Source organism: Cyprinus carpio, chromosome B19, assembly GCF_018340385.1.
Source record: "Cyprinus carpio isolate SPL01 chromosome B19, ASM1834038v1, whole genome shotgun sequence".
Classification (NCBI taxonomy): Eukaryota; Metazoa; Chordata; class Actinopteri; order Cypriniformes; family Cyprinidae; genus Cyprinus; species Cyprinus carpio.
This window is the reverse complement of record NC_056615.1, coordinates 10,907,197-10,935,163: the sequence shown is the minus strand read 5'-3', so window position 1 is coordinate 10,935,163 and position 27,967 is coordinate 10,907,197. Positions and strand designations below refer to the sequence as shown.

The following is a 27,967-nucleotide window of genomic DNA, read 5'->3' as shown; positions in this document are numbered from 1 at the left end:
GATAATTAGAAAACACCAATTGAGCACTTCAGGTTTTTAGACATTGTTTTTAGATATAATTTGTATACTATGTATTTATAATGAAGTGATCGCTTTATTATTATTACTGATTAACATTAAAGTTATACATGCACTTTCATTCAAATGCAAATGTTGAACATTGTACAATTATGCATACATAAAAAAGGAAAACAAACCTACAGAAAAAAAAGTATAAAATAAAAAGGGGAGAATAGTATAAACATACAAAGATATCAAATAAACACTTTTTTTTTTCAAAGAGACCCATAAAAGTTAAAAAGATCCTAAACAAACAAATAAAAATAAAGTATTGTTAGATGTCTGTATCGCACGCCACAATATAAGTCTTGTTTTAATATTATTGAACTCTTCTAGCGTGCAGACTTTTATTTTGACATCTCGTGCGGATCCACTGATCTCGCTCTCTCACCCGGAAGTGGTCCAACGCTCATACGTGCCTTTACAATGATTAAAATCTGAACTTTTTGGACATAATATGTGGTTAAATATTTAGAAGAAATTATCTCTAATGAATGTACAATGTCAGGTCGCAAACGAAGCCGAGAGCACCACGAGGACAGACATGAACGAAAGAAACACAAGGAAGCAAAACAAGACGAAGACAAATTCCAAAACCAAACCAGAAAACTGATTCACGAGGTGCAGAAACTCAAGCATGTGGAGACTTTGTGAGTATTTGCTGCATTGCTAACGCTTTTGAAGAGATGGTGTTGCAGAAGTTGCTCGTTTGTCCTGTATGTAACGTTATTTTATGACTTTCTTTTCATTTTCCCTTTCAGCTATGAAAATCCTCCTCCTGGGCTCATAAAGGTTTGGCCATAGTTTGAAGTGCTCCAGATTCATCATAAACTAGTTTACAATATGTGATCAGATATTGTGTGAATGCATTAGAAATAAGCTTTCGAGTGAGCATTTTGCAATACATGCAGAACTGCTTTTGCAGGACGAGGATGACAGACCAGAGGACTGTATTCCTGATAACCCTGGCAATGAGGACGCTAGGAGCTTTTTGGCTCACGCTCCCACCAAAGGACTGTGGATGCCTCTGGGCAAAGAGGTGAAGGTCATGCAGTGTAAGCAAGCGTTCAGATGCCTTCATCTCATTCTTTAAAAAAAGAGTTATGCCAGAAATAGTATTTTAGTGTCGATGAAGGTCCTTGAGAAATCGTGTGTGTGTGTGTGTAGGCTGGAGATGTAAGAAGTACGGCCACAGAACAGGAGACAGAGAATGTCCTTTCTTCATCAAAGGCAACCAGAAACTGGAGCAGTTCAGAGTGGTGAGTATCATAAATGGCCTACTTTTACACTGCTGCAGTCAAGAAGCCATTTATTTAAAAGCATGTATAGAACCCCAATTCGAACATATGCAGCATTTAGAGGTTTTGAGTTTGAGATTAAGCCATCAGTTTTTCTTATATTTAATCTCATCTTAAATTTGGAGTGTCATAATTTTTTTCCTGAGGTTCATGTAAGTCATTATTTAGTTTTTCATGACCATTTTTCAACCTGACCATTAAAATGAAAATGTTTATATATATATATATATATATTAAAATGAAAATGTTTATATATTTTTCAACCTGACCATTAAAATTTTGGTTTTATGTATTTATGTGTTTATTTATTTTGTTTGTTTTTGCTTGCTTTCTTTGTCCATTTTAGTTCTTTGCCTCTTTGCAAAGTCAGGTGCAAAGGTGCACTCAGTATTATTTTCCTCTTTTAAAAATAAATGAATAACACTTCTGAAAAAACATGTCTCTAGTCATCTCAGTGGCCTAAAAAGCTGGTTTATTCACTTCGGAGCAGGTGAACTCGTGGGGTCTGACATGTAGAGGTCACATGATCACTGTATCTTGGTCTCCCTTCTATTATCAGACAATTCACTGGATTTTCACTCACAACTGCAGTGTTTTTCTTTTTGTGATATTGAATCCAAGCCATTAGGTGGCAGTATAATTCCAAGAGGACTGCCATATCCACAGCTCAACATAAAATATTAACTATAACTTTAAAACTATCAGATATTTTACTTCCATTGCAAGTTGGTTTGAATTCTAATATGTTGAACCTGAATTGTTTGTGAATGTTTTTACAATTTCTGTTATTCTTTCTTAGGCACACGAGGATCCAATGTACGACATCATCCGTGAAAACAAACGCAATGAAAAAGAGACTAGGTACGTTGAGCTTTATTCCATAATTTTATTCCAACTTATATTTATTCCTGTGATGCAGAGGTGAATTTTTAGCCTCCTTACTCCAGTCCTAAGTGTCACATGATCTGATTTGCTACTCAAGAAACATTTCTTATTATTATCAATGTTGAAAACAGTGTTGCTTAATATTTTTGTGGAAACCCTAGTAATTTTTTTTCAGGATTCTTTGATGAAAAAAGAACACAATTAACTTGAAATATAAATAGTTTGTAACATTATACATTTCTTTCCTATTACTTTTGTAATTTTGTATCAATTTAATGTGCCTTTGTTGAAGAAAAGCATTGATTTCTTTTAAAATGTGTACTGACCCCAAACCTTTGAACGGTTATGTCTGTATATGGGATGAAGAGCTTTTAATAATGCTCAGCCTCTGCTAGATCTGCTTATTAATAAAATATTTGCCGAGCTGAGGTCTCTCAGAGGCCAGTGTTGATGAATTGTGTCAGTTCAACAAAAGAAGCCTGTTGCAGACGATTACGTAACTCTTTACTCCACTGTGATTATCTTCTGCAGTGTGGTGACAGGAGCTCTTTCTACACGGGAGTAATTAGAAACCGTTATGTGGGATGTAAACCCATTTTGGGGCCGTTTTGACAGGTTATTTTGTTCGTACATCACTGAGCTCCACATTTATGCCACAGATCTGTTAATAAACATTCCCCCCGGGGGTTCGGCAGTTTGAATTTTTCAGCAGGATGTTGGAAAACAAGGAGTAGCTTGTTAAAAAACGTGAAAGTCAGAAGTCAGCCGCTTTAACATTGATGCAGTCTTCACAGGATGTAGTGAATGAAAGCAAATCTAAAACAGGGTTGTGCGGTTCCCAAGGATACACACCTCTGTTAGAGGATGTGAACCCTCTGAACAGCAGTGATCTGATGAATTGTTAATAGTTTAAGGTCAGTGTGGCAAAAGCTGTCAGAACGTGCTTGTGTGTTCTGCTTCCTCTTCAAATCAATAGTAATTCAGTTTAGTTAAAGATAATAAAGCTCTTATTTGAAATAAGCTGATCAAATCCAATTGCTGGAATTATCATTTCTGTGCTACTAGTGCCACCAAAAGGAGTTGGAAAGATAATGACTGAAAGACTTTATTTAATTAGTGGTAAGCATGCTTAATGCTTAAACAAATATTTTGCACAATATATACACACACACTTTTTTTTTTTTTTTTTTTTTTATTAAGTGTTTAAGCATTGCTTTTTAGGATTTGGTATAAACCATAATTCACATTTTCAATTGTTTCTACTTATTAATCTGGAGTAGAACTGTTTTAAAGGAATTTTTTATTTTAGCAAATTAAAAGTTGTCTCATTGTATTTACATTTTATAGTATTTAATATAATATTAATATAAAATGTTAGTTGTTAACCATAAAAAATAAATACAAAATATGTTTTGTGTAAATGCTTGTATCCCGATAAATATTATTAATATATAAAATATATAAGCAATGCTGAAGACAAAATAAACACTCACACACACACAAATATTTGTTTAAATATTACATTGCTTTTTAGGATTTGGTATAAACCAAAGAAAAAAAGGGGAAAAAGGAATTATAGTAAAAAATTATATATATAATAGAGTAGAATGGTAATAGAAATATAATTTTTTTTTTAACAAAACGTATTTGTTTTAGTATTGCTTTTTAGGATTTGGTATAAACCATAATTTATAATTTCAGTTGTTTCTACTTAATTATCTGAAACTGGACTATTTTATTTAAAGGAGACGTGTGTATTTTTTCGTGTTCGGTGTTGTTTTCTATAAAGAGATCCATTAACTATAGTTTTATTTTGTCTTTCTTGTAAACATATTACAATATTAATATTATTTTATTATGTTTTTTCACCTCACTGTAGGATCGAGCAGTTGAGACAGCTGCTTCAAGACACCACCTCCGACTCTGACTCCACCTCGTCTTCCTCTGCCTCCTCCGATCACACCCAGAAGAAGAAGAAGAAGAAAAAAGAGAAGAGGAAGAAAGAAAAGAAGAAACACAAGAAGAAAAAGAAGAAGCACAAGGCCAAGGCTAGCGATGACTCAGATACAGATTAAAACAAGGCCATTGGTCTGGGCGTCTCAGTGCTCTTCATAGAAGCTCATAAGGTCTGCAGTGGTGCATCAGCCCTATCAAATATACACAGGAGACTTCCCATCAGTTCCCCAGGCCGTCTTCAGACCTGCTTAATAATGCATGGATGCATTTAATCCCCTGTCACATTGGAATGCTTAGGATATGTGCATCTCTATCAGAGTTCCAATAGCTGGTCCCTATCAGATTGTTAATGTGTTTGTACAGAACGCTTTCTGAATGTATGCTGATTTACATTTTGCGAATGTGTCATTGTGAAAATAGTTGACGAGAGCTTATAACACATACCATCTGCTGTCGTGAACAGTGACGTACATAAGTGTCATGTAAATAAATCAATGACTATGGCTTTTTAGCCGTTGCAGCTTCTTTTTATGGTAATCTGATATTTTTTTTTAAAGGGATCTGTGCATTTATAGGTTCTTCTAACTCAAATTACATGTGTGAATTCATACCCTCTATTTAGTGTTTGGGGCTTCCGCACCTCTTGAATTAGCACCTCTTGAATGGCTGACAATGGTTTGCACATCATTCATGTCACGAGAGTGGCAGATTGAGAGGGGAGAAGATGCTTTTGCTTTGATCTCGTCACTCATCGCTGAAATCTGGAGTCCTGATGTTGTTGTTGGAGTACATGTATCATTTTGTATCAAGATAAATAGTGCATCACATCATCAAAGGAGCTCTTTATAACGATGCTTCAGTTAGTGACTACTTAAATGTATGCTTTTTCAAAAGACAAGAAAACAATGAATTATTCGCTAATATTCATTTCAATAATATAGATATTAAATCAACTTAATGTAGTCTGTGACTGTATGAAGTCGTTAGCTTGCGCTCGTCTTCAGAATGTGTTCGTACTGGTAATAAAAGCTGGATTCTCGTGTTTCCTTTTTAGTTCCTCTCGTAATTGCATCTCTGTTCTGATCTGGCCAGGGCCGTTAGAGACATGTGTGTATGTTCCCTTTTTATCTGACAAGTCATGAATCTCACAAATGAGTTCCCCACTGTTCAGCTCTATGCTTTGTTAAATCACTTTTTTAAATTTTGATTAGCTAAAGAAGTTTAATCAGACAAGTGTAATTTGAAGCTTAATTGCGATAGAAAATTCCAGAAGAGCAGATTTGCCTGCAAAAATATGTATAAAACGTGTTATAAAATAAACAACAAAACATGAGTATATATACAGTATATATATATGCTCCGGGTGTGTGTTCACAGTGTGTGTGTGTGTTCACTGCTCTGTGTGTGTGCACAACAAAACATGAGTATATATACAGAGTATGGGGTCACCATACTTGGCTGAATGTCACGTCACTTTCACTTCACATATATATATATATATATATATATATATATATATATAATATAACATATATATATATATATAAAAACACACATGTATGCAGAGTTTATTTGCAAAAACAGATAACGCTCACGATTTGTTGTGTTTCATTGCGTTAGCTGTATTTTTTTTGTTATTTTTAACTAATCAAAATAACACAACTGCAGTTTAATTGAGATTATTTGGAATGCACAATGAAAAAACGATTATTGAAAATGGTTAAAAACGGAGTTATCTATTATATATATTATATATTATCTATATACATATATATATATTTGTAATATATAAATATGTAATTGTTTTTTTTTCATCAATATTTTGAATATTTTTTTTTTTTTTTTTTTTTCTTGCACCCTCGGATTCCAGATTTTAAATAGTTGTATTTCAGCCAAATATTGTCATATCCTAACAAACCATACATCAATGAAAAGCTTCAGCTTTCAGATGATGTATAAATCTCAATAAAAAAAAAATTGACCTATATGACTGGTTTTGTGGTCCAGGGTCACATATGTAGTAATGTTAGTCAAAGCTGCTGTATGTAAGATTTTGACTCTACTAAAACATAAAAATACCATAATATGTTTGCAGATATTTAAGAAACATGCTAAGTTAACATACTTGTTTATCTGAAAAACAATGCTACAGTCAGTTATTCTCCTTTGAAAATGTGCGTTCCTGGAATGTCAGTCTCTGTTTTGGTATGTGAAACACGCCCACTGCCAGTTTACCCATTTATTTCGGCACCCCGGGGTTGCCAGTTGGCGGAAACACAGCGTATTTAATTTCATTCATCGTCAAGTGCGCTCGTTCATGTTTGTTACGTCAATCTGGCAACCTGAGTGTGGTCAAGTCTGAGGAGGAGGCGCTGCTGGGTGAAAAAAACCCTCTCCAATATTTTGAATCTGCACTGCAATACCTAGTTCAACCACTTGGTGACAATCCTACAGCACCTTTAATATTCTTAATGAATATATAATGAAGTGTTACAGATAAATATTAACGTTGGAACATTTAAATAATAAAAATATCTTATATGTAAACAAAAACATCACAGTTAAGATTACAACTAGACTAGACTGAGAAAACACTGACGCGCTTTTATCTGTCTATTCTCTATTGAATGATCAGGATTTACTGTGCTGTGATTGGTGGATTCCTGAAGCGGCGGAGCCAATCATGAGCCGGGAGGAGGAGGAAAGAGGAAGTGAAAACAACATCAGCACTGTCTATCTAGTGCGCTAGAGAAAGGGAGGGAGCGCGCGACAGCAGCAAACTCTCAAACATCAATCCCTGGAAGGAGGAAAAGTCACCTCGCCGCTTCAGGTTCGTACGATTTATTTCGGGTTGCCGATTCGCCTGATGTTGATCTGGTGTCGGTGCGATCCCACGCCAGCTCGCGCTGTTTCATCCTCGCGGGGTGAAGTTTAAATGCTGTAGTGTGCAGTTGTAAGACAGTCATGAATAGCCCCTCTATTGAGCGCGGACAGACAGACAGCAGCGAGTTTGACAGAGCTCAGTGCGTGACACTTCACTCGAACTTACAGAAAGAGTGTGAGGTCAAAATAGTGTCGCAGACATCAGTGGTTTCATTTGACGATTGATCCTGTTCCAACAGTGTTACACTGTAATTTGAGAATGAGTTCTGCACAGTGACAATGACTTCTCTATTGTCTTTGTAGGAAAGACAGTGAAACAGAAAAGCAATATCTTATATCTAGGCTACTTTGAAACTTATTTAGCTCATAATACGATTTTTTATTTAATGGAACATCCTCGTGGACATGAGAATAAGACTTTCGTTTGGCTCTGAGTGTGTAACGTTACGTGAAATAAAGGTCCCGTCTCTTTAAACAGCTCACCCTAATTCTGTCATAGTATGCTCTTATGGTATTATGTGTATTACTCGCACTCATGCCGTTACAAACACGAATGACTTAATTTATTCAGTTGAACACTAAAGGAGATGTTAGACAGAATGATATTCTCAGTCACCATTTACTTTCATTGTAGGCAAAAAAGATGCAATGCAAGTGAATGGTGACTGAATCTGTCAGTCTTTTGCCTAGTTTTGTGTTCCACGGACGTTAGTAAACGATGACAGATTTTTCATTTTTAGGTGAACTGTGAGTAAACGAAGACAGATGTTATATTTTTAGGTGAAATGTCCCTTTTAATACTGAGATTATAGTGTTGATAATCGATAGTTGATTCAAATAATGGAATAAAGAAGGCTACAATTTTTTTTTTCCCAGTTGAATGAAACTATGCAATTATTTTACTTAAGATGCAAAATCTAGTTATGTGTGGCCTATATATTTTTTTAGTATTATGAGTCGTACAGAAATAGACAGTTAAACAAAAATAAAAAAAAAACCACATCAAACAAAAACACTGTATGACGCCAATAAACAAACGTGGAATAAAACAGTGTTTAAAAACATAAGCATCCAGTAACTGTTTATGTATTTGACAGGTTTTTATGCATTTTTGATACATTGTGCTCTACACAGGAAAAATAGTGTAGGATTTATTTTGAAACAATTTTAACTCAGAAATCGCTAGTAAATTTCACAAATAATTACAATGAAACGTCAAGTAACATGTTGAATTAAATATGAAATTTTAGAAAGATTAAAATAATATTTTCTTGTAAAATATATATAGTCCAGTATTCTTTTTTATTTACAGATTTGAAAAGTCTTTTAATCCAACTTTAGTGGAATAACACATTTTGCTTACTGTAAGGATTGCATCAGCCAATTAGTTGTTTCAGCCTTATTTGAGACTGTTGAAATACCAGCAGAATTCTTGATACACCAATATATTGTTTGCATATATTGTGGTTTATTCAAAATAGCTCTGAAAGTGTATCAAAATTGAGGAAGAAATGGCATTTGGAAGTAGTAGAAACTTCCATGCCCTCTGGGCAGGAAATAGTTTGTTCCTTTTGATTAGAAAAACTATTAGAAGCTCAAAGTCTTCATCTTTTTTTATGCATATATTTCCTTGACTTTGTAGTTCAGATGCATGCTGGTCTTGTGGAGTCCAGATGAGAATGTGTTTTGTTGCAGTGGCAGTCTGTTTGTTTTATTCTCATGTCGTTGAGTCACTTTTGTGTCTGGGGGCAAGTGTGAGCTCAGTGTCTTGCCCAATTGGTCCTTAAGATCGCATGCATGCGCTGTTGGTCTTGAGATGTAAGCATGCTCAGTGCATGTTTGCAGCATGTAGAATGTTTTCTGGGTTTAGAAATAATTGAGTCACATCACAACATTAATGTCAAATGCACGTTTTGCTGTCTGTTGGGTGCTGCTGTGTTATTTTTAGCTTTATAGAAAGTGAGAAATAGGACAGGATTGACAGAGAGTAGGGCATGGAAGGAAAATAGTAAGTGTTGCAAGCCAGACTCGAACCCACAAAGCCCAAATGAGCAACACAACACAATGTATCAGAGCTTATACTGCTAGACCACAGTAGTTTGATGTATGTGTGCACTGCTTTCAGTTGCTTTTCTCCTCTTTAAATTTTTGCATCATGCTAAACTCATAAGGGAGGCATTTTTAGTCAAGTAAGAAATGCTTCTGCTTTTCATTGTCTTCAGTTGATGTCAGGGGGTTTATCATTGTCTGCGTTTGCGGTGGAGGCAGTAAGTGAGATCAGATGAGTTTTCTAAGAGTCAGAAGTTTAAGGAGTCGCTGTGTGAACGGCTCATTGAAATTCTGCACATGTGCGGCATTGTATATATAAATTATTTTCTGCAGTTTCTTAGTCTCTCACCTCTGAGTGCAACCTTTCCAATTTATGATGAGTTCTTGACTGCAAGTCTCTCTCTCTGTCTGTCTGTCTCTCTCTCTCTGTCTCTCTCTCTCTCTCTCTCTCTCTGTGTTTCACGTTCCTCCCTTCTTTCTCACTTTATATCTTTCTCACCACCCAGCCCCCTTATCTCACATCTAAACTCACTTACTCAAGGGGGGATTCTCAACCATTCCTTGTCTGATGTGTTCATCGCTGTCTTCTCTTATCTTTCTTGCCACCAAAATAAGAGTGAGGATCTTTGGCTTTGTCTTCTTCCAATGCAGCTCCAGTGTGGTCACATAGAGAGACTATTGCTGAAAATAACATAACTGAAATTAATAAGGCTACTTTGTATTAATGATTTCCTGAAAATAAACCCGGTCATGCCTACCACTGCTCCACAAAGGCTTTGTTTCCTCAGAGCGTGCTTGGATTTCTTTGCCCATTGGTGAATGCCATACTTCATCTGAACAATAAATAGATATTTTTTTTTAAATATGTTTTTATTTTTTTTAGGTGAAGTTGATGCTTAAACATATTGTACTGACTTTAAGATGAACTGCTATTTATGCTAATAAGAATAAGTTTGAAACTTGTTTTGAACCAAAAAACATTACATCTGTGTGGTGTTAAAATTACACTTTTCAGCTTTAATTGGAATTTTGTTGCTTTTTATTGATTTCTGTAAGCTAAATGTTGGGAGTCTATTTTTTATCAGGTATACACTGTATTCAGGTGTTTGGTGGGTACAATTTTTTCTTAAACTCACTAAGCCAGCATTTATTTGATCAAAAATATATTTAAAAACTATAATATTGTAAAATATTATTACAATTTTAAATATTTGTTTTGTATTTCAATATTTTAATATGTAATTTATTTCTGTGATGACAAAATTGAATTCCCAGCATCATTACTCCAGTCTTCAGTGTCACAGAAATCCTTCAGATTTGCTGCTCAAATATTTCTTATTATCAGCACTGAAATAATCTTTGAGTTCAAAAGAACAAGTTATTTAACAACTGATTTATTTGTAACTTTAAAAATGTAGCTTTTTTATCAATCTAATATATCCATGCATTAATTGATCTCTTAAATTACTGACCCCAAATGTGTGTACACATTTAAAATTCACTCATAATTGAGCATTTCCCTTTCTGAAAAAATTTTGATCTTGCACTTAAATATGTACAATATACAAATCTTATCCAAGAAAATGCTTTCCAGCATGACAATATCTCATCCTCTGCATAAAACCAGATTGCTATTGTTTCTTATGACTCCAGGTATCATCTGATGGGCATCAACACCCCGTTGCTCCAGCAAAGCCTGGCAAGATCAATTTCCTGGTTTAGTGGATAATGTTGCAGCGCATGTAATTACTGCTTCTGGCAATACATTAATTACAGATGCAGACAGGTTTAAATGGAGGTGTTAACGTCGCTTAATAAATGTCAGTGGAAGCGTAAAGAAAATCTTTGATGCTGTTGTAGTTTTATTTGGTTGAAACTGTTCTATTACTTCCCTGTTTTGGATGATGAATATCAACGTGAGTCTAAAACCAGGTCTGTAGAAAGCTTTTGTTTTTCTTCAAATGGGTCCAGTGTCTTGTGTTTGGTTTTATTTTTGTCTAATCATCCTCTGTGGCTGGGATGGGTGTCATTTCTGGCCTGTGCCAGCGACACTAGGCGGGATTTGAAGCTTTCCTCGCACCTGTGCTCTCGGGAAGCCAGTGATCCTGGGGTGTTGCTTGTATGTACCAACATTTGGTTGAACTGGTCCTGCTGGTACTGATTTGGCACAGTCTGTCGTCTCTGAGCGGGTACAGATAGTCTTTGTGAGCCTCAGGTCACAGCAGCTGCATGCTTACGATCGTCCCAGCTGTGCACTCCAGCTGTGTGCTCGCAGTAAAAACTTTCTCTTTTGGAAGGCCGTCATATGTGGCGGCTCGCTCTCTATTCCTCTGGCGAGCGTGTCAGACTGCATCCTGATGCTGTTATCATGCCATCTCGTCACTTAGCCAAGAATTAGGCCATTAAACAAGCAAGAGGTCTGGGATGGCCGTATTAATAGTGTTGGAGCATATGTAGGGATCAACACAAATCCAGCTTTGATCCTCTCCACGAGGATCCTGTGGTTTTAAAGTTGGGCACTAATGGCCCACATCTTGATCCACTTTTCTAGGACTTCATCTTGAGTTAAGATTCGTCTCGTTCCTGTTGTGAGCCATTGGATTGGCTGTGTTTGCTGGAGTGCTGATTCACTGGCTCTCTGTAAACACATACAGACCTGCGGCATCATCTGTGGTGTTTTGCTTCAGGTCAGACTGTGAGCTCAGTGTTAGTCAGAGAGAATAGAAGAAGAGAGACGCAGGTCAAGTGCAAAACTGCATGTTTTTAATATGGATTAGTTAGCTGAGTAAATGTTTTCGAGAGAAATTGGTTAATGACATGATTTTTTTTTCCATTCAAAAATACAATGACTTAAACCTATTCTATGCTGATGCATAGTTATTTAAGGGTTAGTTCACCCAAAAAATGAAAATTAGTCCATGTTTTACTCACCCTCAAGGCATCCTAGGTGTATATGACTTTCTTCTTTCAGATGAATCCAATCGAAGTTGTATTAGCAATTTTCCTTGCTCTTCCAAGCTTTATAATTGGCATGAGCAGGTGCTTTTGTTTAGTGATTCAACAGATCACAAATCTCACGGTTTCGGATCATATTATGTTTTTTGAGCCATGGAATGGAAAGTTTTTCGGATCAGCGAGAAAAAAAAATCTATGTAACTTTACTTTCCATAAGTACAATACCACAGCAAAAACTAAAGTTCTAAAGCCTAAGAAAGTTCAAACATTATAAAAGAGACAAATGAACAGCCAGTCAAAATAAGAACAAATAGGCTACACAAATACCAGTATAATGTATAAACACAACAGAAAAATGTCACAAATAAAATGAGGTCGGTAGTATTCATATACAGAAATGTAATAATTAAGTTTAAAATAACACTGCATAGTGTTCACTGTATAAATTAAAAAATAGATACATCTTTGTCAAAAACGTGTTTTGTGGTTTGATGAGAATAATGACAGCAGCAGGTATTATTAGGCTGCTGCCCCTTTAAGACCTGATGCATGGGTCTAATATAATGATACACATCCGATTTCCGACTCAGCTGTTCTCGTTCACTGAAGACACAACAGACTGCATTTGCCACAATGATTGTTGAGATCAGTATTTTGTCATAATTTGTAGGGCTGCACGATTATGACAAAAATCAGAATTGTTTTTATTTCCCTTGAAACTGTAATTGCAAATATGAATTACGATCATCACATTTTACATAGAATGATGTTTATACCATTGTTTGATGCAACTGCATGACGTATTTTTATATACAAATAAACGAGCTGAAAACACTAACTGAAAAACTTTTAGTGCTTTTCTATAGTATGAAGCCTCAAATGTCAACTATACATCAGATTGGTTTCTTCTTTAAATTATAAAAGAAGTAAAAATATGAATGGTATTATAATGTTATACTAAAACTAAAATTAAAGCAATGGAAAAACTCTTTAAATAACGTAGAAAGAATAAAACGCATCTTAAGCACACATAATAACATAAGTGGACCTTGAACGATTAATTGCCACTTTGAACGATTACGTAATTGTGGCGTCCATAATTGTAATCAAGATTAGAAATTCTATTAATTGTGGAGCCCTAATTTTATGTGTATATGCGTCTGATCAAAGGCAAGGAGTGAATGAGGTACGAAAGATGGTTCAGTTCGGTATTCGCGTGCAGTCAAACATGCCTCTCTGCATGTGTGAGCTTCATGTTTGTGCGGCTGTGATAGAAAACAGTGCACAAGTATATCGAGTTCCATTTCACCTTTTTTTCACTGGAATGGTTTAAAATTGCTTGCTTGTGTAAACACGTACAATTGATAAACTTTAACTCTATTATGGTTAAATTTTGCAATGACATTTTACGGATCACATACGTGCCGAACCGTGGGGCTTGGCCTGTACGGATCACAGATCAACTACGATCCGTTCAACCAGTACTTTTGTTCAACCGTCCAAAAGAAGTCAAATAAAGCGCATCCATCCATATTAAAACGTGCCTAACATGGCTCCCGGGGGTGATTAAATGCATCGATTTGCTATAGGAGGGTGTTTTTGTAAGAAAAACACCATTCTTTCACTTCTGCTTACTGTCTTTGGCAGAAGTCGTTCCGGCAGATGATGTCAGTGTAGTGCACGCGCCAGTGATTAGTGACGAACACAGAAGCGTGACGGAGAGACAGCAAAACAAAACACCGGGCACGAATTAGAAGTACATTAATGAGGATTTGTAAAGAAAAATGTTGGAGGATTTCGATATAAGCCAAGAGGAGACTGGTTTTCCTTTGCTAAAGTAAGGAAATTTAGCTTCCTTTGCTTCAGTAAATGAACGTTGGTTTTCGCGAGACTCACATGTGACCTACGTCATCCACCGGAAAGACAGTCTCTCATGAATGCACGTACGACAGTTAGCTGAGGTGAAAGAAATTTTTACATCATTTTAAATATGGATTTTTATTTTATTTATTTTTTTACAAAAACGCCTTTATTCACCCTCTGGAGCCATGTGAGACACGTTTTAATATGGATGGATGTGCTTTATTTGGACTGTTGAACAAAAACACCTGCCCATGCCATCTTGGAAGAGCAAGGACAATTTTAATATAACTCCCATTGGATTCGTCTGAAAGAAGAAAGTCATAAACACATAGGATGCCTTGAGGGTGAGTAAAACATGGGCTAATTTTCATTTTTGGGTGAACTAACCCATTAATTGAACTTCATTAAAAAATGTAATTAAATATTGTTAAATTCTATATTAATAAATATTACTATTAATAAGTATTCATAAAATTAAAACAAGGAATTACTTTTTTTAATACCAGACGTTTATTGTGCTTGCATCCAATTGATTAAGAGGATTAACATTTTAAAGATTTTAAGATTGAGTTATTCGATTAAAACATTTTTTTTAATGTTAGGCTAAATGTAAAAGCTATCAAAACAAAAAGAAACCAACATAAATACATAGAGTACATTTCTGTGTTTCATTGACCATTTATATACTCTGCCTTGGATGAATCCAAAAATTCATGCATGTAAATGTAGGACATAAGGATGAGAGAAAGAGGAAATGAAAGTTTGGACAGGATGCTAGGAGCACTGCTGTCATCAAAACTCTAGGTTTCTTTGTCTTTGTGTCTGTCTTGTTCTCTCTCAGGTTCAGTGAGGTCTAACAGCATTGCATGCCTTTCCAAGAATGTTTGTTTGCATAAAGAGGAAAAAACTGCACACCCATTTTGGCTTTCTTCCTGTTGATGAGCATCATTAGGACTAATTACATCAAGCCTCAGTAGAGATGTCTGTGCTGGGTGTGTCAGACATGCGCTATATGAATCTAGCGGATAGACTATACATTGCTCTTTTATCCTTCACAAAGTTTCATTTAAAGACGGATGATTCATCAAAAAGATTTGTTTCACCAGAACCAAATGCAGCCTGATACTGTCACAAAAGACAAAGGCTGTGTCTTTTGTGACAGCATCAGGCTGTATTTGGTTGCAATTTGAGGATAGAGGATAGAGACATACAGGATAGAGACATACAGTGGGACTGAATTTGTCATTGCTGTCTGGTTTTGACTTTAAAAACTTTTGTGGATAAAGATCTAGGAGACTGTAATGTGCTAGCAAGGAATTTTATTCATTGTTGGAGTGCATATCAGTGATGATGAGACCCTTTTTACAGTGTGATGGGGAATGTGCAGCAGTAAACAGTGGGTGTCTCTGTGTAAACAAATGAAGCAGTATCACTGCAGAAAGTGATGAGTGCACACTACAGTATAAATACAGTTACATTTGCAGAGTGTTTTAAAGATGGAAGAACTTTTTTCCATTAGCTTTGGGGGATGATTTCTGTGGTAGTATTTTAAATAGCAATTTTTTTTAATTAAAAATTATTAATGTTATTTATTATAATGTATTACTTTTTTATTTATTATTTTATTTAATATTTTGTATAAAGAAGATTTAAAAATATTGAATAATAATAATAATAATAATAATAATAATAATAATAATAATAATAATAGGGCCCTATGAAATCCATTTATTTTCCCCAAAATTCCATTAATTTTTTTTCCAAATTCAGTTTTTTCCATTTACATTTTTCTGGATTCTGTTTTAATGGTAAAATGACATTTTATTCATCAAAAAACATGTTAATTAATTGAATTTGTGAAATTTACACACACAAACAAACAACTATTTATTTAAAAAAAAAAATTAAGGCCATATGAAATGCGTAATTTTTTTTTCTCAAGTTCAGTTATATTTTTACAAAATTCTGTGTATTCCATTAATTTTCTGGATTCCATTTTAATGGTTTTAATGATATTTTAATAATCGAATGCATCTCTAATTAATTGATTTTATTTTAAAAAATCTGAAAAAATGTGTTGTGCATTTACATTTTTCAGCTAAATAAAGTATTTTGTCTGGTAAATATTCATTTAAAATAATGTTTTAATAATAATTGTATTAGTAGTAGTAGTAGTAGTAGATGTACTGTCATTACATTAAGCAATATTTCTGTCACAGTTTCTTCAAGTTGAACCAAACTTTTATTTTGAAGGGCTGCTGTGAAGACCTTAAAGTTTCTCTTTGCATATGATATGACGATAGTTTTTCTCAAAGGAAATGGTAAATCTAAAGATAATATTCAAATAATCTAAAGATTATGTTCATGTATTTATATCCTCATTTAGTGCTGAAAACATTGCAAGCATCATGCGCCCTTCAGTATGAGTGTAGTAAATGAAACCCCACGTCTGCGCCATTCATCCACAGAGAAACATAGAACATGAAGGCTTCATTTAAATAGTATCTCTGCGGCTTATATTCACAGACACTACAACATAACGCGTTTTGATTTAAGTGTACTGACCTACTTTTTATTTGTTCATTCAAAATTTGCCAAATTCCGTGACACTCCATAGCCTGTAATCTACCTGAAGTCATCTAAATGTTGATTAACATAGTGTGTTTTTCCTTCTCTTGAAATGGTCCAGGATTGTTTGGTGAACCTGCATGCATCTGTGAACCTGCTGGTTGGTGTCTAGTGCCACCCGTATGTGAGGATAAAGCTGGTATCTGTACTAAACCACTCCTTTTAGTGCTTCATAAGATTCAGCTAGAGATTCAGCTCAGCAATAATATAACTTGTCTATGCACTAGAGCTTGTCAAGTTGTGTCTCTTGAAATTACAGTCATACTGATCAAAATCTGGGGCTTGTGGAGAAGATATGCACATTTGCAGAAGCTGGCCATATGTACCCCTCTGCAGGGCCTAAAGCTGCAGACACAAATGGCTGCTGGGAGAAGCTTGTGGTTTTTTTTTTTTGAGGTGCTGGAATGTCTCCTCTGAAAACATGGTTGACCTGTGCTACTGTTCTGCTAGGAATGTTCTGCAGGTGGTTTACTTCACTACTGTTCTGCTGTTTCTTTTTTCCTCTCAATCTTCTGTGTCTAACCATTTGTTTCAGTCTCTGTCAGACTGCTATGAACTCTGGCAGATGGTGCATCTGTCTGCTGACCACCTGCTGTAGACATTGTCACAGTGTCTGACCCCCTGACAGGCCTGTTTCTGCAAGGCATGTTTGTTTGTGTGTGTGTGTGTTAGTGAGCACTGTTGCAGAAATCTAACTCTGTCCAGTGTCAAAAAAGGAAATAGAGTAATACAAATAAAATAAAATTAGATCTTGAATTATTGATGTATTGTTAAATCTATCAGTACAGGCCACGTTTTATTTTAACAGTCACCTGAGGCTTTTTATTGTTGCAGTTCTTTGTTTACATTGAACTGGAGTCCCGTTAGAGCCACTGTTTGTGAAAAAAAACTAAAACAAAAGAAACTGCACGTCCGTCCTCAGCGGAGAGGAAATCTGAGTAGAGAGTCAGGTGAGCTGCTTCCTGTGCCGTCTACAGTGCGCGCTCATCTATTTCCTGCTTATAACCGACGCGTCAAATGTTTTTCCAGAAATGAGTGTTATGTTCTTTCCTGTCTGATGTTTGATCGCTTTGTAATGACATTCGTAATGGATTTAATATGAACAGTTATTAACAGTTGCAATAAGAGAATCTTCTTCACATTTCGAGAACAGTGGCAGACATAGGAAGGTCATTTTATGATGCATTTTTGAACCGTTCTCGTTCACCTAAAAAAAAAAAATGTGAGCCACACTTCACCGACTGGATCAGTGTCAATAACATGATGCCCCTTTTTGTATGGATGGTAAATTTGTTCTAAAATATATTAAAAATGTAATTCACACTTATGATTTGAATACACCTCTTCTATGATGAGCATGTTTTTGTTTTCTACATTAAAATTAATTTATATATATATATATATATATATATAAGAATAAAAAAATCATTATTTATCTTGTTTTCAGTTTTACTTTTATTATTTTTTTTCCTTTTTTTCAGTTAGTTGCTAAACTATTTCTAATTTTCATTAAGGTTTTTAAGTTTACGTTTTTCATATTTATTTCATTTTAGCAGAAACAGTTGTCACAAGTGTCCAGATAGCATGAATAAAAAAAAGTCTCATTAAAAGAATGATATTCTTAGAAGAACCTTGCATAGTTTTTGTTACTTCTCAAAAATATTTTAACAAAAGTGCTTCTCTACATATTAATATTTAAAAAAATAAAAATAAAACTGTCATGTGGTGCAACTAACATGCTGAAAAAGAAACACAAAACATGAAATTATATCATAGATAGTCCATTATTACTGTTTGTGAAGTCACACATAAATTTTGACAACTAAGGCTTAGATCATGTAGTAAAATGTCATGTGGTGCAACTGACCAATTACAATTGATTTTTATCAATTAGATTATAATGTTTGTAAACAAAATATCTTGAAAAATACATTTAAATAGGTTTATAAAAAGATGTATATGTACTTTTTTCTCGATCGTTACACCACATGACAGTTTTAACTTGAAGCACACTTTAAACTAGATTTCATGTACACTCTTATTTGTCATTGTCCCAAAATCAAACAACAAGAAAAAAAGCAGCCATGCCCATGCCTATAATAGGTCTACATCAGTTGAAGGATGTCCTGAGAGATGTAAACGGTACCACCATGAAGAATAACATCCCAAAGCAAACCCCAATGAATGGGTAGAGCAGGGCTGAGGCCCAAAGATAAAAGCGTGTGTGCACACACACATAATGAAGGCTGGCATTGCGATGGGTGTTTCCAGTGAAGGCGGTTTGACTGAGGAGAAGATCCTGTATATGGACAGTGGAAAGGGCTGTGTTTGGTCTCGGCCCATGATGATGGGGGGGGGGGGTGGCTGGTGAAAGGCCAGATACAGCTGGGGATTTGGGAGGAGCAAGGGACAGCTGGTTTGTGTGTGTGAGTGTTAAGCACAGTGTCTCTTTGTTCCCCTCCCCTCCGCCTGGCACCGACCAGATCATTTAAGACTACAGCCGTTCATTGGCACCTTAGGTTCAGGCAGCCCGGCGACTCTACAGAATGGCTGCACTCTACAGGGAAGATGCTTTGAAGGTTAGAAGGCCCAGCAGACAATAATCTATGCAAGCACTCCCACAGCGCGCAGTGTTTCCAAAGCACGCTATTATTGCCCAAATTACAGTGCTTGGGATAATTATGTATATATATATATATATATATATATATATATATATATATATTATAATGCTTGGTATGGAAGCATAAACTTTACTGCTGCTGAATGATAGATCTTCAGGACTGAGATCTTCAGAAAATCCAGTCAGTTAAGGCTCAGTGCAGGTTAAATCATTGCTTTTGACCCTGAAACACTTTGTTTGTGCAACTCTGAGAGTTTAGTTTCATTGCTCTCAAGAATATTTTCCGCTAATGGCGGGATAGTAGAGGAAAATTTGTCAAATTGTCAGGTTAAGCCGTGTAGTTTTACAGAGCGAGTCTCGTTTCTCGAAGACTTTTTCTGTACTTAAATGGACCGTGTATTTGAACCAGTTGCTTGAAGTGGGACGCGTAAAAATAGCATCACATCAATCACGGAATGTTCCAGACCCGTGCAGATCTCGATTCAGGAAAAATGAACCCATCAGGGATTGCGGTGACATGTTGCTCTATATTTTCAGTGCTCAAGATCTAGAATTGCTGGCTTAAAATGGGTAGAATCGTAACCCCTTACAGTGAGTTTACAGTATGTAATTTGCTTTGTCATAGTGGCCTTGTTTGGGTTTGCAGACTTATCCCTGCTAGATCTGCATGTGTGTTATTAGCGGTGCTTGCTAAGGCAAGAATCTCAGTTATAGGTTTACTGAGGGCTGAGGGTTTTGAACAAACATATGACTCTCTCTATTAGACTTGTAGCTGTGAACTTTGTCTTGCAATGTTTGTGCCACATGCATGAATAATACCTAAAATGTGTAACTTGTAGAGAAAAGGTGTGATATTTATTTTTTTAAGTGATTGGACAGTTGAAAGAGAGAACCAGCATGTAGGAACAAGAAGAGAGTAGAAAATTGAAATTTAAAACCGGGCCAACAAATAACCACCTAGCAACCATCCACAACACCTTGGAAACCGCACAGTTAACAGGCTACTGTAAAGACCTTAGCACTTCAAAACACTAAAAACAATGCAGAATGGTTTTAGAAATTAATTTAATTTTGGGTGCTTGCTACACTATTGTAATATTTATTAAAACTGATTTAACATTCATTTTTAGATTTTTTTTCATTTTAGTTTAAGGCTCAGTGATTTTTGTTTTGTGTTTCTGTCACTTTTATTGGCTTTTATTATTATTTCAGGTTTAGTTTTATTAACTTTAGCACTTAGTATCCCATTAAAGGGTTAGTTCACCCTAGACTTGTGCCGGTATTCGGTAATGCGATATATCGCGGTAATGAATATGCACAATATTGTTATCGTGGACACTTCTAAATACCGTGAATAATTATATATTACAAATTATTTAGAATTTGGAATGCATGCATTTTAAGAATAACTTTTCCATCAACTGGTCAAAATGCACAACACCGCTGAATGCTGCTTGAAAGAAGATGTAAAAAAGCACGTAAGAGAAGCACATGGAGGAACACGTGAGAGTTGACGCGCTGAATGAAAGCACATTTACTCTCTGACAGCAGATGGCGCTAAAATGCAGCCCTTACCCTGTAAACCCCATAAATAAAGCAGCTGCTACTTTCTAAAACATATTTAAATAATTTTAAATAGCCATTTAGATTTGTGGATTTGCTATGGTGTTCATCACAGAGCCAAATACTTAAATATTTAGACTTAATAGGCTATTTATTTTCAAACTTTTTTTTTAATCTGGACTACAACATGCCCTAGATATTGTTTGAAAGTGTTTTGATTCTTTATTGTTCATTCACACTTTACATTAGGGCTTCTTTAGTTAACAAACTGCCAATGAAAAATTCTTCTGAACATTCATTAATCTTAGATGTAAAGAAGGCAATGTAATCTCAGAGTAGGAAGGCATCAGGGCATGCTCGAATCCAATGTTAGCTTCGCTTCCGGTCTACTGCGCTGCCTTCATCTGATTGATTTTTGAAGCCAGCATAAATGTACCCTTTTTCTTAACATCCCACAATCCTGTGCATTCACTTCTGTGACAGTTGAGCTAAAAATAAAAACGGCATCTGAAAGTTGCGGTCGGTGGTCAGTTTGTATGTAAATGTAGGTTTTTGACCAACTTCTCTTAACTTTCGTGTCATTTCTAGCAAGAAATTTTGCAGTAATTACATATTCACTTAGTTACCACCAAATCTCTCTCAGATTTGCTGTCATAAAGTCCTTGTTTGAATGGAGGAGCTCTCCCTGCATGATTCCTCAGATGTTATTTATGATGTTTTAATTGATTCAGTATATTCAGGAACATGTTTCCATTACCTAAGCTGGAGATGACCAGTTTTGCGTGAATAGAAAACAAAACACTGACAGCTGAATGTAATTTGGCTTGAATCTGTAGACAAAGCTCTGGACAGAACTGTATTGGCCCTACCAACTAAACTGGATTTTCAGGTTTTTAGTTGTCAGAAGACTGTAGAATTACAATAGGAAATTAAGTGGCCTCATTCATACTCACTCACGGTTTGTTCATCCTACAGATGTCAAGTCTGCATGCTTACAGACCCCTCCAGCCGAGAGCCTGGGAATCAACATTAGCAACTGATGGATGCCATTCATCTTTATGTTGCATGACTGATTATTCATGCTATGATCCCGTGTGAAATGGAGCTGTTTATTTTCATGTTGTCTGTGACTCCTGCTGTTATCCGTATCCTGAAATCATCATCTGGCTGCACGTTACGCTGACTGCTTGAAGCAGAATTCTCGTCATCTTCTGAGCAGAGCAATCTAGAGTCGTTTAGAGATGCTTCTCTGGTGTGTATCACTGTATCCCTGCTCTGAAAGACACATCTGAGATCAGTGAAACCTCCGACTAGTGGAAAAGGAGCAGTGCTTTGATAAAATGGGAGTAATGAATGAATGAATAGAGTTCATGTTGTACCCTATCCTGACATTATCTTGTCTCCAGTCTATGGATTGTGTTTGTCCTCAACTGTCACTCTCATTGTGCTCATATAAACTCAAGATGATCAAAGAATTACGTGATCAAACTCTTTGTAATGATTCATTCATTCCAAGAGAGCAGAACGGCTGTGTTTATCTACTACTGGCCTGATGCATCATTTTCAGGCATGTTTCTGACAGTTGTATAAGGGGGAATTTGGAAAAGGGAATTTATGATTTTAAGCAGACGAGAATAGAGAGGGTTGTCATGACCCACCTCGACAGACACAAATAGAGCCTTGACTTATGGTGGATCCATCCTCCCAATTATTTATATGCCAGGGGAAACAAGTTCTTCCACTTCCCTTTTCTTTTGTAAGTTAACATAAAACCGACTTGGAAAGAAGTCTTTTCTTTTACTTCCACAATTGTTTAATCTCAGATATTGTGTTTTGGATGCCTGTTCTGGGAACTGTCCAAATGCATTGCAGATGAGAGAAATATGAAGAAATACGCCTCTCCTGTGATTCCTAATGACTGTTAAACCTTCTTGCTAAATTATTAATATATTCGTTACATTTTCTACAGCGAGCATCACTGTAATTGTTACTTATTCTGTTGCTATTTAAAAACTCTGAACCCTGAGGAATAAACTTTGTTGTGTAATTATCCCACACTGTTTGTGCTGTAGACATTAATGATCCCTCACTTGCATCCTCATAGACATTTGTGGGTGAGCTCTTTTGAATAGACCCAGTAAGAAAACACCTTAAAATGTTGAATAATTCATTGTTTATGACACTGTTAGTTGTTATATTAGTATAACATAATTATAAATGTAATATGATTTTCTAATGTAGTATAATTTAATATACACTATTGTTTAAAAGTTTGGGGTCAATGAGATTTTTATATTTTTAAAGGATCTTTTATGTTACTTTTATTTGATTTAAACATTGTGAAGTATTATTACAGTTTAAAATAACTTATTTATTGTTATATATTTTAATATGTAATTTATTCCTGTGATGCAAAACTGAATTTTTAGCATCATTACTCTAGTCTACAGTATCACATGATCTTTCAGAAATTATTCTAATATTATTCTAATATGCTGATTGAGTTCAAGAAATATGTATAATTATGACCAAGGCTGAAAACAGTTGTGTTGCGTAATGTTATTTTTTTTTTATTTTATTTTTTTGTGTGTGTGTTTGCAAACAGTAGTAATTCTTTTCAGGATTTTTTGAATAGAAAGAACAGCATTTATTTGAAATAAATATTTTGTAAAATTATAAATCTCATTATAACATTATATTTGTACCAATATTTAATGAATTTTTGCTGAATACAAAATAAAACTTTTGAACTTTAAAATAATATATTTTAAAATATTACCATCCTAAACTTTTGAAATATACAATACAATATAATATAATATAATATAATATAATATAATGGTTGTGATATGGTACATGCTGCTATTTAGTTTATTGTTAGTGAAAGATGAGATGCATTGTTGAACAAGCTCTTCTTTCCTTTGATTATCTAATGCTTGTTTTTCATTGAAGAGCGTGTTTCATAACCCACGTGTTTGTGTAATTCAGTACTTTATATAGCGCTCACTATTTCTGAAAGAACAGTTTCTGAACAATGCTGCCCACTCCATCCCACTCTGTGGTAAGTGCTCCTGAGGGCAGCGCATGGCATCGCCTGCGTTTAACATTCATCAGCGGTTGTAACACTTCGCCTGTGCCACAGCCTGCTAAATAAAGGTTTAGTGCTTATCGCTGGAGAGACCCACACCTCTTCCATCTTCATACACATCAACACGCATGGTTTCCCAAACAGGGTCCGTCTGTCAGGGCTGGTGTCAAATTGTCAGAAACTGCCATTGTGTGATGCCTACAACAGCCAGAGGTCAGCAGCACATTTTCAGCATGGATTCACCCAGGGGCTTGTTCCTCTTTCTGAGAACAGAACTCGTTCATGAGACATGTTCATTGATTGTACTCCATTATCTCTTTCTCATTAGGTGATTGGTCGAAAGTTTAGTTACAAAATTACAAAAGCTAAGATGACTTGCATTGCTTTTTGGTTACATGTTCAGAGTTTCATACATAGTTTAAAAACGGCTTATATTTGAAAGAATTTGATGATTATAGTCATTGTATTGTTATCTAAAGATATTAATATTGCAAATTATAAGAGACTGACAGTGGGTATATGATGGGAGTAAAATTTAATGGTTCTAACATTTATAGAGGACTTGAATTTTAAATGCTTCTTTAGAAGAATGTGCCCCAAAATATGGATAAATTGATTCATTTTTTAAAATTTATTTATTTAGACATCAAAATAGGTTTAGGATAATATATATTAGGTCAATCTGTGTATATAATAAATAAATACTAATTAATTATATATGTAAATTTAGTATAATTGAGTAGAAATATTAAAATAGTGCATAATAATTACTAAAAAGATGTATTATTATTATTATTATTATTATTATTATTATTAACAACAACAACAAAAACATGCATGTATCATATATAATTAATAAAAACTAATATTAATTATTCTAAATATAAATTGTCATATAATTAAGTACAAACATTAAAGTACATAATAATTATTAAAAATTGACATGATATTATTATTATTATTATTATTATTATTATTATTATTATTAATAATAATAATAATAATAATAATAATAATAATAATAATAATAATGATGATGATAATAATAAAGATGATAATAATAATAATAATAATAATAATAATAATAATGATAATAATAACATTATTATTATTTATTATTATTAACAACAACAACAACAACGTGTGTGTGTGTATATAATGAATAAATACTAATATGAATTATTCTGAATATAAATTGTCATATAATTAAGTACAAATGTTAAAGTGCATAATCATTATTCAAAAGTGACAGGATATTATTATTAATATTAGTATGATTAACAACAACAGCTTGTGTGTGTATATAATGTATAAATACTAATTGTAACTATTATATAAATAAATTGTTTAGTATAATTACGTATAAATATTTAAGTAGTGCAAAAGTACTCTAAAATATATATGTGTGTGTGTGTGTATACATGTGTTTTTTTATTATTATTATATCCGTCACTTTTTAATCATTATGCACTTTTAACATTTGTACTTAATAATACGACAATTTTATATATATATATATATATATATATATATATATATATATATATATATATATATATATATATATATATATATATATAATAATATACAATAATAATAATAATAATAATAATTATTATTATTATTATTATTATTATTATTATTGCATGATACTGCTGTCATTTTTCTCCTGTTTCCCCTCTGCAAACCAATTTAATTTTGTTTGGTGACAATAGAGACAACGATATCTGGCTCTGGTGTTTGCGCACTTTGCTTCACTTGCAGTGAAATTTACAGTCATCGCTATGAGATTCAGTGTTTTTGAATGCTGAATCAGTAGCTGATGTTGTGTTCCTGACACAGAGCTGCTTCTCGTTCATCTCTAACTGCTGGATGCCTCTGCATCCTCTCTCCTAATCTCTCTTCTTTGCCTGTCTATCGGATCCAAGAGCTGCACCGGCCAGGATCTTGTGGTGATGTTTGAGGAAATTGCTTGAATTTCTTTCATCCCATCCCATCATTACTAATTACTTTTAATTTAGCCAGAGAAACCAGTGTAATGAGGTGAGGGTTGCTTTAAGAGTACTTAAATGTTCCAGTTCACTTTGTGGGATGTGGTGTGGAGGGGTGGGAGCTGGTCATCATACTGATTTTTAGTGTTTGTGTGCATTGGCATGTGTGCGCAAAGTGACTTACCAGAAGTGGTTCATCTTAATGCTCTAAAGCTATTCTTGAGGAAACTATAATTCACAAAAGAATCAACTTTCTATGGTTTATTTAAATTATAATTACAGATTGTCTAGTTACTTGTGGACTTTTTTATTTTTTTCTCGTGCTGATGCACATCGGCTGCTGCCCACGTTTGAGGCGACAACATTTTTACTTTTCGGTTCAGTTTGAATTTGCTATTTTCATTCAGTATGGTTCAAAAATCAGGGATCAGTAAGAAATTAATAATTTTATCCAGCAATTTATTCCATTAAATTAAAGACACATTTATAATGGACATTTATAATTAATACAAAATGTTTCTATTTCAAATAAATGCTTTCTATTATTTCAATTAAAGAATCCTGAAAAAAGAAAATGCACAGTTTCCACAAAAATATGAAGAAGCAGCACAGCTGTTTTTGATATTGATAATAATAAGAAATGTTGCTTGAGCAAGACATTAGCACATTGGAATGATTTCTGAAGGATCATCTGGAGTAATGTTTGTCATCATGGGAACATCATTTAATAAAATATTATTAAGAAACAGTTGTTTTAAATGATAATAGTAATAATAATATTTCACTATATTTTTGTTTTTAATTGCTTTTTTTTCTAAATGGTAAATGCAGCCTTGGTGAGCACAAGATATTTCTTTCAAAATCTTATCGGCCCCAAATTTTTGAATGGTATTGTATCTATTTTAAAATCTATCAGCTGATCTATCATCAGTTTCTACATTATTATACATTATTGGTTGCCCTATTTGTTAGTCATATTCATACATGCTTTTTTGCAGTGTAAGTGGATTGCAAGAAAGTTGTTTGAGTTTGCAGGTAGATTTCTGGGTGTTTTCCCTTCTCTCAGTGAGGCAATGTGGTAACAGCGTCTGTCATGGGTATGACCTGTTTAGAGTGTTTCCTACTGTGCTGAGGAGCCTGTGAGCAGAAGGTCACACAGCCAGTGACTGAATCGTGCTCTCCCCACCTCCATCTCTTGTCTTGCATCCGCAAACACTTTTGTAACAGTGAAGACACTTTTAGATAGAAGACACTCTTAGACCTGAAAACAAACCATTTCACCTGCCAAATACATGTCACTGTGACCAAACTCTTGGCTTGTGCTGCATTAAATTTAGACGTTAGTCATTCTCTCAGTGATCAGGTTAGTTATAATTAAGAATATTAAAATATTTAATCCAATTTACAGAAGATTGATTTAGTGAGCTGTTTGATATCACTGTCTTAATATAACCCTGGAATGGAAATGCAAAGAAGTTGTTTCTTTAAAGAAAAACTGCAGATTGATTTTTGAGGTTTTAATAAGGGGAAAACACATAGATCTTATATAATCTTGCAGCAGTGTACATCTATTTTTAATAGCTCTATTTTCACATGTACTGTATATTAAAGATAGTTACAAAAAGTAATCTTTTTAAGCAAGTTTTTAAACCCATCTGAATGTCTTTTAATGTGAATCTGGTGTATATCAAAACAGATTTGAATGGTTCATTGATTTAATTGAAAAGACTCAGAAATGCATGCATTAGAAAACTAGAGCTTTGACTAACACAGTTTTAATATGTGATTGTACATTTTTAACACACACACACAAAAAAAAAATAATTAAAAGCTGTTTGGAAGCAGTGAAATTCGCAAAGGTGGTTGGCAGCTCTGCTCACAAGTACCACCAGCCTGTGTCTGCTTTTGGCATACTAACTCCCAGGTCTGGATTGGGTGACTTAATCAGGTTTGTCAGAGGCAGTACAGCGTGTAGGGGGTCTCTTTGCTCCTGAGAATTGGTTTAGGTACTAAAAACAAGAAAGGGTTAATTGGAACACATCACACATGCATCTCCAAGGAGACAGCTGGCTCCTCGACCACCAAGATGGGAACATCGCTTCTAGGTCAGCTGTGTTTGTTTCTC

General features: G+C 34.6%; 2 protein-coding genes across 5 annotated transcripts in view; both read left to right on the top strand.

Annotated features, from left to right (window-relative positions):
- Nucleotides 1–428: 428 nt before the first annotated feature.
- On the top strand, nt 429–4,702 carry LOC109112215 (retinitis pigmentosa 9 protein homolog). The gene is made up of 6 exons (XM_042745296.1): nt 429–710; nt 822–852; nt 986–1,115; nt 1,228–1,319; nt 2,158–2,219; nt 4,123–4,702. Exons 1-6 carry the CDS (start codon nt 562–564, stop codon nt 4,316–4,318), a joined length of 660 nt encoding a protein of 219 aa, XP_042601230.1. The 5' UTR covers nt 429–561; the 3' UTR covers nt 4,319–4,702.
- A 2,203-nt stretch (nt 4,703–6,905) lies between these two features.
- LOC109111580 (engulfment and cell motility protein 1-like) overlaps nt 6,906–27,967 on the top strand; it is an 82,467-nt gene continuing 61,405 nt past the window's right edge. For all 4 annotated transcript variants that reach the window (XM_042745440.1, XM_042745438.1, XM_042745439.1 and 1 more), the window contains exon 1: nt 6,906–7,029. The gene's annotated coding sequence lies outside the window, so the exon portion shown is untranslated. The remainder of the gene's footprint in view (nt 7,030–27,967) is intronic.